This window comes from Populus nigra, chromosome 10, assembly GCF_951802175.1.
Source record: "Populus nigra chromosome 10, ddPopNigr1.1, whole genome shotgun sequence".
NCBI classification, from domain to species: Eukaryota; Viridiplantae; Streptophyta; class Magnoliopsida; order Malpighiales; family Salicaceae; genus Populus; species Populus nigra.
In genome coordinates, this window is record NC_084861.1 from 4,365,261 (window position 1) to 4,383,026 (window position 17,766).

A 17,766-nucleotide genomic window follows, 5' to 3' on the forward strand; every position below is an offset into this window, starting at 1 on the left:
CGTGGGATATTCACTGTAGCAGCAGTTTTTTTTTTTTTTTGCTTTTGGTTTTTTTACATGTTTTTTTTTTCTTTTTTTTAACCCAAAATTGATTTCTTCTTCTTTTTTTTGTTTTTTTTTTAAATTTTTTTGTTTCAAAATTATCTTTGCTAATTTTTTAAAATATTGAGCTGGTTGAAAATTTAACTATATAGTTTTTTTAAAAACATTGTGGATTGCTATAATATTCTCATACAATGTTTTTTTTTTATGATTTCTTTATTATTATTTTTTTTAAAATGGTCTTTGTAGATTTTATTTTTTTTATATTAAGTTGGTTGAGAATTTAGATTTGAAGTTTTTTTTTTTAAAAAAACAATATGGATTGCTATAGTGTTTTCCCTACATACTTTTTGCTTTGCTGCAGTGTTTTCCCATATATTTTTTTTTAAATTATCTTTATCGAATTTATTTTTTCAATATTGAGCTAGCTGATAATCTAGCTTTAGCTTTCCCTATATGTTTTTTTTTTCCAAAATTGTCATTTTTTACATATTTTCTTTTTTTTGTTTTGTTTTTTTTTCAGAATTATTTTTGTTGATTTTATTTTTTACTATTGAGCTGGTTTAAAATTTAGTTTTTTTATTTTTTTTAAAACACTGTAGCTTTCCCCACGTGTTTTTTTCCGCTTTTGTTTTCTTTTTTGTACATTTTTTTTCATTTCTTTTACCCAAAATTAACTTTTTCTTTTTTTTAGATAGCCTTTGTCGGTTTTTTATATATTGAGCTGATTGAGAGATTAGCTTTACAGCTTTTTTTTTTAAAAAAATACTATGAATTACTACAGTGTTTTCCTTACATGGTTTTTGTTTGGCTACAGTGTTTCCCCCACAAGTTTTTTTTTTTAAATTATCTTTGTTAAATTTATTTTTTCAATATTGAGTTGGTTGAGAATTTAGCTTTAGCTTTCCCCACTTTCTTTTTTTATTTTTTTAAATTTTCCCCATGTTTTTTCATTATCATTATTATTATAATTATTATTGTATTATATTATATTATATAACTGTTTTTTTCTTTTGTTTTTTGTTTTTATTTTTTTTAATGAATTTTTTTTGTTTGATTTAGTTTGTTAATGTTAATTTTTTTTATTTAGTTATCAGATTTTCATGATACGAATCTCGAGTTTGATAGGTTAACCTGAATTAACGAGTTATTTTTTTCATTTAGTTTATCTTGTTAAAGTTAATTTTCTTTTTATTTAATTATTAGACTTTCATACTTTCATGACACCTATCCTAGGCTTGACGGGTTAACTTGGTTTAATGGGCTAACCCGGTTAATTCCAGGTAAACCCGTCATTTTTTTTTCTATTTAGTTATCAAACTTTCATGACGCAAATTTCAGGTTATCCGGGATAACCTGGTTTAAAAGGTTGACCCAATTAATTCTATGTTTTTTTTTTCTTTTTCTTCATTAGTTTTTTCCTTCCTATTGATTTTTTTTCTTTATTTTTTTTAATTAATCTATTTAGTCATCACACTTTTATGACACGACCTTATAACCAACCCCACATTCAGTATTCTTGGGTCCGGTGTTACAGCCAGATTTACTTAAACTTGAGTCATCCAAGTTTAATTTTATTATTAATATTATAAATATTATTCTTACGTCAGGCGTTGCAGCCAAACCCAAGATTCTTGGGTATAACTTTGCAGAAAAACCTAAAATTTTTAAATTTTTTATATTTTTTTAATATTTGTTATGTAAAAAAAAATGATTCGCAGGATCGCGCAAATACCAAAGCTAATAGAGAAAATTAAAAGGCATGGGAAACTACAATGCTTTTCCATGCCTTTTAATATTAATAATTTACCCCAATTCTTTAGTTAATTAACATAATAACAATAATAATAATAATAATAGAATAGATCATAGATCTCCCACTGGATCTATTGTTTAGTTTGACACCAAAGTCCAAAATGAAAGCGTGGGGCGTAGGTCAAAATGAACCCTAAGGGACTTTCTCGGAAAGGCCGAAAGAAAGGAGACCTAGCAAGCTAGCTCCCTCTCTTTCACGAACCGGAATTAATTTGTTAATAAACGAACCCCTAAATCGGTGGGCAATTTCGATCGATGGGGACACCTGAGACTTCTAGAGAGCCGTGTCCAGACCGGATTCTGGACGACATCGGCGGCGCTTTTGGAATGGGAGCTGTTGGCGGCTCGGCTTTCCACTTCCTAAAAGGCGTCCACAATTCTCCCAGCGGTGCACGTCTTATGGGCGGTACACAAGCCGTTCGAATGAATGCGCCGCGTGTCGGAGGCAGTTTTGCCGTGTGGGGAGGCCTCTTCTCCGCCTTTGACTGTTCGATGGTTTACCTCCGCCAGAAGGAGGATCCTTGGAACTCAATCATCGCCGGCGCCGCCACGGGAGGCTTTCTCTCCATGCGGCAAGGGCTTGGCGCCTCCGCTCGGGCAGCTGTATTTGGTGGCGTTCTTTTGGGTCTGATAGAAGGAGCTGGGATTATGCTCAACAAGGTTATGGGTGATCAACAGAGCATGCCTATCATGATTGATGAAGATCCTATCCCTGCTATGGCTGGTGGTGGGCCAGGAGGGTTCCCCATGGGCCAGGCCCAAGAGGGTGAGTCGGGTTCGTGGTTCGGTGGGTGGTTCGGTGGAGAGAAGAAGAAGGAATCGACGGCGGCTAGTAGTAAGACGGAGGTTTTGGAGAGTTTTGATGCACCACCTGTGCCAACTTTTGAGTACAAGTGATTTTTTTCCCTCCTAATTCCCAATTTATTGTTATGTTAGTAGGTGATGAATTTTTTTTATAACGTGATGAATGCATTCTATTTGCTGTTTTTATATCCATCCATGAATTATGAATGAAATATATATAGATAGTAGCATCAATATAATGTATGGTATTTAATTATTTTTTGATTTTATGGGATAGCATCAATATACAAAAGGTCTTGCTTTTTTAGTATCTCATTTACTCTCTCTCTGTTTTTGATTGTTTGTGTCATTGATTTGTTTGTGTTAGCTGTGTTGGATTCAATTTGGTTGCATGTTGCTTCTATGTGAACTTGAATGAGTGCTTCTTTGGCAGCATTCCATCATGTTTGTGCATTGCCATGCATATTAAGGCTCTAATAAGAGAATATGTTTGTGGTTTAAAAGTTAATTATTTTCATAGTTTAGGCGTGATTTCATTTCTTGTGTACCAGTGGATTTTGTGTTTCCCATACCAGGCTTGGTGCTGTTGTCGCCTTCATTGAATTAGGACTTGGTTAGGGAAGATTTTTAAGCTCTGTAATGATAAAAAAAAAAAGGAGCGGGTGGGTTCAGAGTAGCTGGGTTGCAAACCATACTCTCTGCCCTATCTGTTTATATTAACATGGATATTCTGTAGTGAAAGCTACTAGTAACATGATAAGAAGATGCATCATGTCATGAATCTTCTTTAAGATCCCTTGGAACTCATGCATAACTTGCCCTAGAAATTAGTGTCTGCTTTAGGATGCTAAAAATCATGATTTTTGCTGCACTGACTCGTGCCTAACTGTCTGCTATTTAGCCTATAGAATGTTTTTCATGTCGTGCAATTGTGATAATTTAGCAAGATGATTTTATGGGTCACGAGTCAAGTTTTTGCATGATAACAAGTCCTAGTATCAGAATAAAGCACCGAACTTCCACCATTGGGTGCCTGCCTGACAATTGCCAAGTGGAGGCAGAAAAGGTGGAATCTCAGCTGAATTAGGGCCATAGGGGCATTGAAGCTGACATGGATACAAGCCATGATATAAATTCTGGAGCTCATGCTCTCCTCTATAACAGAACCTACCCTTCACTGCACTCCAGTGAAATACCGTTAGGATTACCCTCTTGTTAGTGGTGCTGACCATCTCTTCAATGGCTGTCTTGTTTTCTGCTCCACAATGAAGAGGATAGCTCTTCAAGAACACCCTTCTGTTATTGTATTCTTCGTAGTGAAAGCTCCTTGCCCTTATCCTAATCTCAGCTATATCTTTGTTATCCATACTTGCAAGTTTGATTTCTGAACAATGTTGACTTTTATGGGATTGTGTTAAGGAAATAGTTGGGAAAGTGTGGTTGGAGGAGAGGGATAGAGATATCAGAAGAGGACAGGATGATACTCAGAGATTCGTAGTATAGATTAAAGAGTAAGAATTGATAGTTCCATTGTTGAAAATGATGGTGCATGTATTGGCTTTTTATATGGTTCATGTGAATAACCTCTCTTCGATTACAATTTCAGCATTGATAGTTCCACTCTAAATTTCTTGATCGGTAGATTTTACTTACACTAGTGCTGGTGACATCCTAGGACCTGCATGTTGCTTCCTTGCTTCACTGCACGCCATAGCAACGACTAAATTATTTCTTAAGTTTTTGTATGCGAGGGAATTTTCCGCTGAGTGTGTTCCTCTTTTTCTCCCCACAAAAGCTTAGAGAGTCATGTTTCCATCCAAGAAATATAGAGCGCAGGTTAAACCAAGTGGCGTTTTAGGTAACAATTTACTATTTTATAATTTAAATGATGGTCTCAATCTGCATGCTCTGAATCAAATTTTGGGTTATTTAGGTTCACACAGAAACTCATTTAAAATTAGGTAAGGTGCTTTTCTTCACTAAAGAAGGCACACAGCCACAAGTGGCAAGTTATCCTATCACAACGTGTAGAAGTGTGTTGGTATCCTATCAGAACGGTAGGAATCATTAAAGTTAGCTTATCTGCACTTTTCAGCAATTCTTACTGTGATATTACTTCCGTCTTTTATATGGCTGTGCCTTTAAGGCAAAGAGATCCATATAAGACAAAACATTGAAACAGAGAGTTTGATGATACAGTCTACAGGAATCCAGATCCAAATAAACTTCCATTCCGAAGTTATGCATAGGAACACAGGTGAAGGCAAATTAGTAAAATAAAAAACTCAATTGTTTTGATAGATTAGTTTGGATGGAGCATTGAGCATTGATTGAAAATCTTAGTATCATGATTCCTTGTTGAATATTTATGTAGTCATCAGTATTTTATGTTCATGTTGTGGATCTTTATGCTCAATCTAGACTAGCTCAGCAGGGTTCGTGAAATTAAAAAAATAAAAATAATGAGACTGAATCTGAAAAATTATTGTCTCTCAAGATTGAAGAGCAAGCCAGAGAAATGGACTCGTAAGATTCGGGATTTTGGGTCTGGAACCGCATTAGATATCCGTTGGTATCAAGATGTCATATGATGTCTGAAAACTTCAATCATTGTTGATTAGCTTTTAACTCAAAATATGTCAACATGCCGCATGCTTTATGCACCAAACCTCCTTCCTTTCCAAAGCAAACCCAAAAGACGAAAGGGAAAGAACAATATTGGGACCAAAATTGGCTAACGACAGAAAAGGAGGACAGCAAACATCATTTTCATCTCATATATATTTGAAGTTATCTTTTCCACCGGAAAGGAATGGCATCATCACTTTGTTGCGTGCTCTTAAATTTCATCACCACCATTCAGGGTTTAATTTGTAGACCAGGTGAAGTTAAGATTAATCTATCCCATATATTAATTCATCCTTCCTTCATCACAATTTACATTGCGTCGTGAAAGACATGGTTGTGTTCTTTTTTTTTAGTAATAGTAGATGTTCGAGTTAATTTACACGTATCTTGACTAATCTCATTCTGAAGTTAATGACTATGTAAGTCTCCAGTGATCTTGAAACTTGTGGCACTTAAACTAGTGACCTCTAAGAAGCAAACTCAATACCTAACCAGTTGAGTTATACCCCTTAAGATTTTCGGTGCTCAATTCTTTTTTATATATATATATTTAATATGAGTGTCCGGGTCAGTTTGCGCACACCTCGACTAATTTCACGGGCCCTGAAGTTAATGATCATGTAAGTCTCAAGTGACTTTGAGATAGGTTTGTGAGACTCGAACTAATAATTTTTAAATATAAACTTAAAATCTGATCAATTGAATCTCCCTCGAGGTTTTTAGTTTTTTTGGTGCTAAATTCTTGAACAGTTAAGATGTGGATCTCTTGCGGACGCAGTCATCACCATTAGCAAGATAGTTAGGTCTGTATTTAGAAATGGTAGCCGACAAGCCAATAAGAGATCCCACTAAGAAAATGATTATTTGGAGCCTCATAACAGGAAAACTACGGCGTGATCTTGGGATTTCTGAATGCCCTGTTCATTTTTTTTAAATTCAGCTAGCTCATGATTGTCATTTCCAAATCCAGATGAATTTCAAGTCAATAAGCGTTCAATAATATAACACCAAAAAAGATCAATAGTAGCAAAAGGGTCTGTTCATTTCAAAGTTAAGATCATGGGAACCACCAAAAAGCAGCTTTTCTTTCCTTGTCTTGCCGCTGCCACTAACAAATAGTGGTGGTGGTGATACACAGTAGAACTAGAAAAGGAAATTACAGTAAAGGGCGGGGTCCCTCTGCAAACGCCATCACTTGGCTTTCAAGACCAATCAACTTTTATCTCAGACTCTAGTTGGAAAGTGACTACCCTTTTCCCCAACAACATTAAGTCCAAATAATGCAAGTTCGGTAATGGATTTATAGAGTATTGTTGCAGACATGGGCAATTGTGCTTCAGTTCAAAAGAAAACAGGCCCTGCTTTGAAACTCAAATGCACCTTTGATTCTCAAGGAAACTGTATCCATATTGAATCACCTGTGAAGGACAGCAGCACAGTGAATGGTGATCACTCCATGACTGAACAACTCAATCCCAAGCCCCAGTCCTTGTCGCCAGTGCCTTATCAAGCCAGTGTTAATGACTTGAGTAAGATTTTAAGTTTATTTTATCATGTAAATTTTCATCTTTCGTGTATACCAATATCCTCTCTTGACATTCTTACCCCCGTCCCTTACACATCCTTTTTTTCTAATCCTGATTTGCTTTCCAATTGAGTGGTTTGTGAGTATGAAATGTTGAGATAGATGTTGATCCTATAAATGTTGAAATGGAATGCAATAGATGTCCCTCATTTGGCTGCGACCTTAATTTTGGTGGCTGCAGCTGGTAGCATCTTGTTTATTGTTAGTGATGGAATCCTTGGCAGTCATGTGATTCGTTGATTTACCTCTTTTCATCTATCCGATGATGAAAATGAAAAGGAACGTTTCAGCTGCAGACTACTTCTTTCCTATACGGGAAATGTATGAATTTCCTTCATGATAACAGTGGGGTTCTGCAGTTTGCTCGTACGAGGACTACATTTTAACAGTCTGAATATATGCTAGGTAGTCTTTCCGAAATCTCCATGTTGTCTGCAAAGTATTCAGCAAACTGCAGTTTAAACTTATGATTTACTCTGAAGAAATGTTGAAATGCATAAATCAGTTAATCAGGTAAAACCTCCTAGAAATTATAGAACTTCATGCTTGAAGATGTTCGTTCGAGGCCAAGGTATCCCAAGGACATTGTCCTTACAAAGCTCTCTGGTTAATATGAACAACCTGACGATCTTCTATTAATCTGTGCCCTATTTTTGTCTTGAACATGAAACACTGATTACCCATTTTCCATTAGCATATAAAATTGAACATTTTACATGTTTACTCATCAATATGCAGCTTGGCATCAATTAAGATCATTATTCTTTAAGGTTCTCGCACCGTGTGCTAACTCCAGCAGTTTTTGTATCCTGTTTCACACCTCGTCTGTACGTGTGTTGCTGTTACTCTTGACCTGCTCTCCTAACCTGCTTTTCGTGTCTCTTGCTTGTTCAGGTAACCGAGAGGATATGTTTTTTGATTCTCATCCCTGGATAGAGTCTGATTGTGAAGATTACCTCAGCGTCGATGGTGGTGAGGTTTCCTTGTATTTCTTTCTGTGGCTTAGTTTCTTCCAAGAAATTTATGTGTTTTAACATAAATCATCGTTAGCATTTCTATGCCTACATCTTTGGTTTAAGATTAGGTTACTTCATTTATGTAGATTTCACTCCATCATGTGGCACTACTCCTATTCACCAAGGCAGCTATATAGAAACTCCTCTTCCATGTGAAGAGTCTCTCTGTAGCAGTAGTTCAGCCAGGTCAATACCTGAACCTTCTCCAGCTGATAGGAAGAAGCAACTAATCGAGCTTTTTCGAGAGAACATCAACGACGATCTGGCTGATGACAACCAAAGTTTCCAAGACACAGTCAACGGCAAGCCTATTGCTGTTTACCTCCCTTCAAAATATACAAATGGAAGTCCATATCAATATGCAGAAAGCTCTGTCCGCAGCAATGAAACAACTCCACACAGTGGTTCCAAATCTGGAAAAGAGAAACCAACTCATTTTTCACATTGCTGCCTTCCAAATATTGTGCGGAGCCTGAGCTTTAGTGAGAGGAGGAAGAGGCTTAGCCCTGCCCATAGTGGTTAACGGTAATAAGCTTATCCACTGTCAAACTTCTTACAAGAAGCACTGTATCGATGCAACTGTGAGGAACAGAAGTCTAAGGTTATTTCACAACTATACTTTGATTTCTTCTGAAGAGAGCAATTCGTGAACTGGGTTCTATATATTAATACATTGTGCAAGAGCTTATTGAGCTTTTCCTCTTGTTTTCCTGTGTTTGTTTTGTTATAAAGGGAAAACAAATCACTGAACAGCTATAATTACCAATAGAAAGAAGCAGGACAGGCATCACTGAATGTCCAACATTTTTCCAGTTTGATTTTAAGTCTTATCCTCCCTGGAAAATAAAGTCGGTCTCTGTAATGTTCAATGAGAGAAAAACACAAGAAGTAGGAACATGACAAGGTTACATATATTACAGATTTGTATCAGCTCCCAGTACAGCAATTTTGTGTATACATAGTAGCACAAATGCAACGAAATGCTCCAGTTTATTCACGACTCTTCCATCACAGTTCCACCCCCCTCGAACAAGTTGCACTCAACATCATGACCAGTAAGACAAAATACAACCAATAGAAATGTCGCCGGAAGTACACACAAACAACCTAGCGAGGAATGATTTGCCTTCCTTTTAGTTCACGTTCTTTCCTCTCAAGCTTGATCATCCATATGATTCGCGTTCTCTATGGTTCTGCAGTACTAACCAAAACATTAACATATTTATAACTTTCAAAATACAATGAAAAAGAAGAAAGGCAAGGAGAAGAAGAGGGTCATTTATTATCTACCTTTGCCTCCTAGTTTCTTGCCATCTTCATTTTAATTGCCAGTGAGCTGTGTGTAATGAACATAAATAGCTTTTCTTCCACTCCATAAAGAAATTTGAAATAGGCATGTCTCCAAGACTTCTTGATGGCCAAGCTTCCACAAACATCCCAAAATCCCACTATAAATCCTGATCCAATGCCCATGTAAAACCATAGATTTTCAGGATCATCTTCACCTTTCGCTTTGTAACTGTTGAATCCAGCTTTCCCATTGTTGGTGATGTCACACATGATTGGCAATGGAGGTCCACAAAGATATGGGTTACCCTCGTAAATTGATGGATCATTGAAGGTATGGAACTGATTGGTGGATGGAATTGTCCGGACAAATTGTTGAACGACAGATTCAGGTTTTTCAAAAAAGTCAACGAAGTCATGCTCGGAGGAATAAGCCAGAATGGTGGTTAGATGAGAGGTCAGGATCTTCTAACTGCTTCAAGCTTCCAATATTCTCTGGTATCATACCAGTTAGCTGGTTCCAGGACAAATTCAGGGTCACCAAAGTTGAGAGATTTGTTATCTCCTCTGGCATCACTCCTGATAGATTGTTGCATGACAGGTCTATGATATTTACCAGAGAAATTATGCTTGTATATTCAACGAGCCTACCTTCCGCGTTCAATTCTGCATGACTAGAGTATGGCACATGCAGGGTTGATAGTAGAAATTTGAAAAGTAATCCTGGCAATTTCAAGGCAGTTAAATTGCGAAGACATTTGTGGATGGGCCCTGATAAATTATTAAGTACAAGGTCCAAAATGTGTACACTGGAGAGGTAACACAGAGTTCCAGGAATATTTCCAACCAACATATTGGCTCTTAAGCCTAAATATGATTAAAAAAAGGAAGAAGAAGGGTTTTTAGCAAACAGATTTGGGATGGCCCCAAAGAATTTATCTCCTCCAAGATCAAGTGCAAACAAGCCTGTGCAATTCTGTAAGGTTGATGAAAGCTCACCATAAAGATTGTTATTTCTCAACTTTAGCCAGATTAGAGACGGTGATAGCCACACGGAGCTAGGAATCCTGCCAGAGTGCCAGATAGATTGTTACAGGATAGATCTATCACCGTCAGACCTTGCAAAGCCTGCCAGTTGGTGGTAGGTAGTGCTCCAGATAGATGATTGCTTGACAGGTGAAGAAAACTTAAACTTGCCATTCTACTCATGGATGGCGGAATGCTACCGTTCAAGAAGTTTTGAGAAATATCTAGTTTTTCCAACAATGACATCTCGTGGCCAATGTTCATGGGAAGTGGTCCAGAAAGTAAATTCTTTTCAAGATTTGGAGGTCCTGATTCTATTTAAGCAGGAAACAAGTGGACTTCATACTCATTCTTTTCGGTCAAGTGCATTTGAATCTTTCAACCACACTTTCTCTTTGTTCTTCTTATTGTATATTCAATTATCTACAGTTTACTTGTAATCTTTGATTAATCACAGCAATCTATCAGGTATCTTTGATATGCTAAACCTAAAGAATGGCTTTTGAAAAGAACAAATGCATCTAGGAAAACAAAAAAGAAAATCAAAATGTCAGGGAAAAAAGAAAATAAATCATTTAAATAGCTATAGAGAAGATAAAAATAGGTTGTCTAATCTTTGATTTCAGCAAACGGAAAAACTAGAATGAATATACAAAATGACAATTGAACTTTCAGTGAACATCATCAAGGAATTAGGTGACCTAGGTTTTTGCAGATTCTCATATACTTGGTGGTTTGGACCTTATAAAAGCAAAGGGAATCTTCCTACCCTAGTCCTCTGAATTTGCTATAATTTCTGCAGATTCTCATTTGCTTGATGGTTTGGACCAACACCATGTTGAGTTCATGGTACAGAATTAATAACATTTTTATACAGACAGTACTATTCGACTAGCTACAGAGCCAATTAAATTTATTGGCAAAGGCATGACGACTGAAAGAAGGATTGTTCTACCGTGGTGGTCCTGGCATTGACCGAGGCCTTAAAGAATGGATTGATATGGAGCCAGAGCTCAGGTTATTATCAAATAGAAAAGGGAGTAAGAGTTATTGGACTTACATTATGAGTAGGTAATGAAGTTGACATCAGGATATATGTTGTTCAGTGATCTAGGAATGGCCACATAGATTTTTTCTTTCATTTCGTCTATGAACTGGAAATTAATAGGCACGTCTCCAAGACTTCTTCGTTATCAATGTTCCCACAAACAACCCAAAACCCCACGGCATTTCACAATCATCTTCATCCTCGACCTCATCATTCTTGATTTCTGGTGCTTCATTACCAGGCGTTGAACATTTGGTTGGTAATGGAGACCCGCAAAGTCATATATAGATGGATCATCGAAGGTTTGGAATTGGTTGGTTTATGGAATTGGTCCTGATAAGTTATTGCGGGACAGATTCAGGTGATTCAAGAAAGTCATGGAAGACATGCTCGGAGGAATAAGACCTGAAAGATAATTGTTTGAGAGATCAACAGTTTCTAACAGATGTAGGCTTCCAATCTTGTCAGGAATCTTTCCAGTCAATTGATTCCGAGATAAATTCGAAGCACCCAAGTATGTGTGATCAGCTATCTCTTCTGGGATTTCTCCCTCCCAAGTATGCAAGATTAGCTATCTCTTCTGGGATTTCTCCCTTTAAATTATTTCATGTCTTTGCAGTAAGGATTGCATGTTCCTGTTGTGTGTGGACGGATAATAAGAAAGAAATGGCAAATAAAGAGCGAGCATTCTCTATATCAGTTCATTAGATGCTAGGAGATCTCTATCTTCTACTCTTATCTTGTTGAAGTGATGTTTTTCTGCTTTCACAATTCATCTAACTGTTTTTTCTTTTTTTAATGTATGATTTGCTTGCCATCATTTTTTGTGCCTGACAGAGTCATACAGTCGGCCATTTTCCTTGCAGATATAATAATTTTATTTCATATTGGCCAGCTGAGCTGCATACGGCTGTTCCAAGCCGACCATTCTTTCCTAGGGGATTTTCATGGGATGAAGGTTTTCATCAACTGTTGATCTGGTCAGGTCTAATTTCCAGTTACATTATAAAGTTACTATATGTGCTGTTGCCAGGCTAACCAAACATGTTTTTGCGGGCATAAGCAGGCGTTGGGATATCCGAATATGTGTGGATATTTTTGGCCACTGGTTAGATTTAATGAACATTGATGGATGGATTCCACGTGAGCAAATTTTGGGTTCTGAAGCTCTAAGGTACTGTGAGTGTATTGTTCAAGTTTTTTAACTGAATTGAAATCTTAGAGTTTGGCTGGCTCCTTCAAAAAATTCTTAAAATTTGGCTGGAAAGAGTGTTTGCCAGATTCATCCTTGAAGAAATTCTGCAATGTCTTTTCTGCTGTAATTGCAGCAAGGTTCCAGAGGAATTTGTTGTTCAGCGCCGAACTAATGGAAATCCCCCCACCTTATTTTTGGGTTTTGGTGGTAAGGCTTTCTGAGATTTCATTTTGATGTTCATATCACTTTATGGTACAAAATTTGCTGCTTCTTTATTGTGTGATAGAATGACTTCAGCTCTGCAAGTCGTAAGTAGATGTGTAATTCGAAGAGACCAACACCCTATCCTTCTAAATGTCAAGAAAATTCTTCTCACTTAATGACAAGTCATCATCCTTAAAGGTACAAATCCTGCAACAATGAAGAAACTTATCCTGCAACAATGAAGAAACTCATCTTCTTCCGCCTCGTATGCTAGATTCTGGGGTTGTTCAAACAAGTTATTTTCATTGTCTTATAATATATGATGTGCTTCTCTATGTGCACTTGGATTTGTTGTTTGCTTTCTCCCCTACCCTGGTAACTACAACAATTACATGCTTCTTTAAAATTGCTGCTCAGTTTAGCTGTTGATATAAAGGAAAAGATAAATATGCCCATAGCTTTCCAAATATTGAAACTCGTTCATGACAAATTCTTTCAGGGTGCTGACACGCTGAGATGTGTATTAAGACATACTTTTAAATGCAAGGTGCTTACTTTGGGAGATTTGTCTTCGTGGATGCAGGGAGAGAGATGAGCAGCTATTGTTGGCACGGGAGAGATGATAGAGCGACTCCTAAGCTTGCAATTCCTCACAAAAGCATCAATCACATTACATGAGCTTGCACATGGTTGAACTACAAACTATTCTTAACAATCCACGAAATAAAGAGCCCTATTAGGGAAACTCCTTCAGACCCTGGCTCCCACGGGCATGAGCTTTACCCTCCGTTGATCAATTGAATCCCCCTCGAAGATTGAGTGGCAGCTGACATGATCCATTTGGTGATGACACCATCACTCCTGATGATGATCCCACAAACAGGCCCCCTAGCAAATTTAAGCCATCAAGGATTGATGAGGAGGGGATAGTGAAGATGGAGGGAGAGAATTTGAGTATGGTTTATGACAACTCTTGTCAGAGTTGGACTGTATTAATCACAGATCACTTGCTAACTGAACCAGTGACAAAATTGCAGCTTGTCAAGGAATGAATTAATCAGCAAGTGCTCCTCGTATCTCTAGCTCAATTATTCTGTCATTTCTGTGCCCTCGGCCATCATAATTTCCATGTCCCTGATGTCTCGCTTCAACACATTGCCAAGCCTTGCAATAGCTTCAGTCTGCTGTTGTAAAACCTGCCCACAAAACCAGTCACTTGTTATCTATTACATGTAAAAATACTATGAGGATCAAACCAAGAGCATTATAATTGTAATTGCAAACTTTATAGGGCCATATAATTCATCGAAATAGAAAAATAATACTCTTCTCTGCATAAAAAAACAGTATCACTGCAGATCCATTCCTTCTTTATTTTTATTGTTATTAACAATTAGTACAATTTGAAGGCTGGTAATTAATATTTTCCCTCCAGCTAAGGGTTGGTCTGGCAATAAGGTTGAAACGTAAAATGCTTTTAGGTGTGCAACCTAAAATAAACAGGCACTAAATGTTACTATATCATGTTGTTCACGCATCACTGGGTAAAGAGAAAGAAACAACGAGCTTAGCAAGAAGGATCATAACTAATAAAGTAATGTCTATATCCCCACATGAATTCTAACTTGTCCCCCTCTTACCTCCTGCATATCAGCAAGACTTTGTTCATGTATTTTGGTTGATCCTGGAAGATAAAGAGAACCTCCAGCACCAATTCCATTTTCTTGAACACGAAATACAGTGAGTAGGTTTTGAACCCTCCTAGAAAGTTCTGTGCCAGATCCTTTTAGCTGAAATGGCATCTACTCGTTAATATCATCCCCTGATGCAGGTTAAGTGATAATGAATAGTGTACAGATCAGAGAGAGGACAGGAAAGACATACCTGTCTAATTATTGCAGCTAACTTCTCAGCCAACTCAGCTTCCGCTTTTGTTAAGGGCAATCGGAAACCCTTACCCTCCAATGTCTCCATTATTCTCATCACCTTAAAGCATATGATAGGAGAAAGTAGATGTTAGAACAAGTTAACGAGAACTGAATGCATGAATTTCCTATACAGTAACGCTCTGGAGCAGAAACAGGCATTATGAACTCCACAGTTGGATTAAAATATCACTTTGGACGTTGTCTTTTCAATTTGAACAATTTTGAATTAAATATAACTTAGTCCCTGTAGTTTATTGGAACTAATTCCCTTCAGTATAAAAAATGACCAAAGTTGAACATCGTCTATTTAGTAGTTTTTTGTTCCAACAATACACTCTTTTCCAATCAAATTTTCTAATCTCATCTTTATTCTTTTTTCTATTTTTCAAAAAAATGAAATTTTACGGAAAAAAAAGAAGGTTGAATTGACTGAGGACTAAGTTATTTAGGGATTTAAAAAACACAAGGATCAAACAATACTTTTTGAAACCTCAAGGACCAATTATTTAATTTCATTAAACTACATGGACTAAGTTACAATTCACTTGACATTTTAAATCTTGTAGCAACTATTGATGCAATGTTAATCGTCTACCAATTCACATAAAACTTGTGGACAGAACAGTTGCATGGAGTTGTGCATCCAAATCAATAGGATTTCTTAAGAAGATTATGGATAAAAGGGCAGTTCAAGGAAACAAACAGTGTCTAATGCAAAAAATAAAAAAAGTTCACCAAACAGCCTGCTCCAATGAATCTAGGGAAGGAAAAAACCCTTGACCTTTCCTAAATTTCTCTTGTCTAGTGCATACTCGCTTTGATAAACAGGTGTCATGCAACTATTTTATGCACAGAACTCAGAGTGGAAATGAAAATAGTGAAAATATACCAAAATGCATTCTCCGAATGTAAAATAAATGTAAAAGCTAAAATGGAATTTCAAATTCTGAAAGCTTATCTCACAACTGTGCACCGTCTATGTTGTAGACTATTCAGAAAATGACAACCATACAAACCACATGGAAAAAATAAATTTAATTTTGTGATTCAGAGAGTGGAGAGAGAGCACTTGTTCTCACCCTTAAAAGATGCCTCTGAAGACTTTGCTCTTTCTGTCTCATTCTTTCAATCCTTGGAAGAGCCACAGCTTGAAAATGCCTTTGAAGCTGAAAAGAATACTTGCATGTCAAAACAGTATCCAGAAAATATGATGTGTCAAGTGGAAAGCAGGAAGACAGTACCATTTTTATGTTGCTTTGGGTCATTCGCAATCTCTCTGCATCTGAAACGATTACTTCATCTTGGAGCTGCATCAAATTAGCAAAAAGCATTACAATGTCAGAAAATTCAGTTAGCACAGTCCATTAGCAGAAAAATCTGATTGCAAGGAAACGTGCACAAAGCACAAAACCTTCCAAGATAAAACCTTAAATGTTTTCAGTTGCATTTGCCTTTTACAAGGAATTGCAATCTGCAGTGGGGAAATGTAGGCCACCTAATCCAGAATGAATTAGACTACACATTCTTGATATATAAATGCATGACCTCGCACTAACAGTCATTAAAATGATGATCCATGTCAGTTCTCCTTCACAGAAACATCTCTTGAGCTACTTTAGCCTTTTCTACAGGAAATTTCAGCATCCGTTTACCTAATTTTTCTGCATTATCCAGCGTATAAATAGGTATACAATCATTGATTGATATTGGTAGGTAGAAACCAATCACAGAACCTTAAACCAACTTTTACATTATTTGAACTCAAAATCCTCTTCAAGTCACAAAGGACAAAGGAGCTCCATGAAATACAGAGCATATTCTTAATAGGAAAATCTTGGTAGAGCATATCAAATTATAACTATCACTAACCACGTTAAGGAAGGTAAAAAATCGAAGTGGATGGCCAGCTGTTAATCACTCAAAAGACAAACTGCTAGATAGCAAATCCAATTCATAACATACACCAATGCCTCAAATTCAGAACAACTACCTTGAGGCGGTGTGAAAGATCTTTGAAACCTTGAACAAGCTGAGGCCAGAGGCGTTCTCTAACTGTACCTTCCATACCCTCTAGCTTCGCCATAGACTCCGCCCACATGATCTAGCAAAAGCAGACTATTCACCAAAATTAGCCAAACACAAACTCAAAGACAATCACAAACAAAAACAGAATAACAAAGTAGCAATAAAAGTAAACTAAAAGTCAAGTGGTAGACTCACGTCTGATACACCAGCAAGCTTTCGTCTATGCTGCGGGTCAGTTACACTTAACAACAAATACTGTCAAACAAAAATGACCGACACAACAGCCATGTCAGCTTCAAAACCCTAATTCATTAATCAAACCATTTTGAAACAGCAAGAAAAATCAAGTAAATTATCAACTCAAATTCAAGAAAACAAAACACCACAGAATTCTACACCTAAGAAACAATTTTATTTCCTTATCTTGTTTTGCAGCCAAACACACAGAGTCGTAAAAAAAACATTTAAAAAAGAAGAGAAAAGAAAAGCAAGGCAATAAAATGAACCTTGAAAGCATACTTAAGGTTCCCAGGGTCCTCTTTATAAGCATCCACAATCGCCTGCAATCATCACTTGGAGTTTTATCTACATATTAAATAAAAAATGATCTTAATTAGGGTTCAGGCCAAGAAAATGGGGGAAACAAACCTGAATGTCGCGATCGGCGAGAGAGAAAGGAAGAGGAGCAACGAGAGCCATCTGAGTACTCAATTGAGGAGGAGGAGGAGGAGGAGAAGGGAACGGTGTCGTTTGAAGCGGCGTAGCGAACGGAGTCTGCTGCTGTTGCTGTTGAAATCCGAAACCAGTAGTAGACGGTTGCTGAAAAAGCGAGGTTTGTTGCTGCTGCTGCTGCTGAGTTTGAGAAGTAAATGGAGTAGAGAATAAAGAAGAACCGAATCCTCCATTAGCGAAAGCTGGCGTTGAAGGAGTGCCGAATAAGGGAGTAGAAGAGGGGGTGCCGAATGGCGGGGTGGAAGACGGCGTGCCGAAGGCGGGGGTGGAAGATGGAGTACCGAACATTGTAGCTGTTGTTGTTGTTGGAGAGAAGAGGTTTTTTATTGATTTTTGTGAATTTTAAATGGATGGCGCCCTGTAGTACTTGTAGCTCGATCATTGGATATCTAAATCTTTTTATTTAAAACTCATAATAATTTGTGATTAGT

At 37.1% G+C, this 17,766-nt stretch overlaps 3 protein-coding genes and 2 long non-coding RNA genes across 10 annotated transcripts; 3 read left to right on the forward strand and 2 right to left on the reverse strand.

Annotated features, from left to right (window-relative positions):
* Positions 1 to 1,924: 1,924 nt before the first annotated feature.
* Positions 1,925 to 2,847, forward strand: LOC133704475 (mitochondrial import inner membrane translocase subunit TIM17-2-like). The gene has a single exon (XM_062129304.1). The coding sequence runs from the start codon at positions 2,113 to 2,115 to the stop codon at positions 2,752 to 2,754; it is 642 nt and encodes a 213-aa protein (XP_061985288.1). The 5' UTR covers positions 1,925 to 2,112; the 3' UTR covers positions 2,755 to 2,847.
* Positions 2,848 to 6,198: 3,351 nt separating this feature from the next.
* On the forward strand, positions 6,199 to 8,594 carry LOC133705531 (uncharacterized protein At3g27210-like). The gene is made up of 3 exons (XM_062130789.1): positions 6,199 to 6,818; positions 7,769 to 7,846; positions 7,977 to 8,594. Exons 1-3 carry the CDS (start codon positions 6,611 to 6,613, stop codon positions 8,411 to 8,413), a joined length of 723 nt encoding a protein of 240 aa, XP_061986773.1. The 5' UTR covers positions 6,199 to 6,610; the 3' UTR covers positions 8,414 to 8,594.
* A 201-nt stretch (positions 8,595 to 8,795) lies between these two features.
* LOC133705533 (uncharacterized) lies at positions 8,796 to 9,867 on the reverse strand. The gene is made up of 2 exons (XR_009844288.1): positions 9,181 to 9,867; positions 8,796 to 9,083 (listed from the first exon to the last, which is right to left on the reverse strand). It is a non-coding gene; the product is annotated as an uncharacterized LOC133705533 (long non-coding RNA).
* A 909-nt stretch (positions 9,868 to 10,776) lies between these two features.
* On the forward strand, positions 10,777 to 13,403 carry LOC133705532 (uncharacterized). Of its 6 annotated transcripts, none has more exons than XR_009844284.1 (4): positions 10,777 to 12,231; positions 12,318 to 12,653; positions 12,744 to 12,848; positions 13,234 to 13,403. It is a non-coding gene; the product is annotated as an uncharacterized LOC133705532 (long non-coding RNA). The 6 variants fall into 6 exon arrangements; XR_009844286.1 differs by lacking the exon at positions 12,744 to 12,848 and having other exon boundaries at positions 10,784 to 11,765; positions 11,871 to 12,231; XR_009844287.1 differs by lacking the exon at positions 12,744 to 12,848 and having other exon boundaries at positions 10,787 to 12,231; positions 12,318 to 12,425; positions 12,520 to 12,653.
* LOC133705530 (nuclear pore complex protein NUP54-like) lies at positions 13,082 to 17,753 on the reverse strand. The gene is made up of 9 exons (XM_062130788.1): positions 17,252 to 17,753; positions 17,110 to 17,163; positions 16,799 to 16,858; positions 16,569 to 16,679; positions 15,820 to 15,885; positions 15,658 to 15,744; positions 14,535 to 14,636; positions 14,291 to 14,440; positions 13,082 to 13,846 (listed from the first exon to the last, which is right to left on the reverse strand). Exons 1-9 carry the CDS (start codon positions 17,621 to 17,623, stop codon positions 13,739 to 13,741), a joined length of 1,110 nt encoding a protein of 369 aa, XP_061986772.1. The 5' UTR covers positions 17,624 to 17,753; the 3' UTR covers positions 13,082 to 13,738.
* Positions 17,754 to 17,766: the final 13 nt, after the last annotated feature.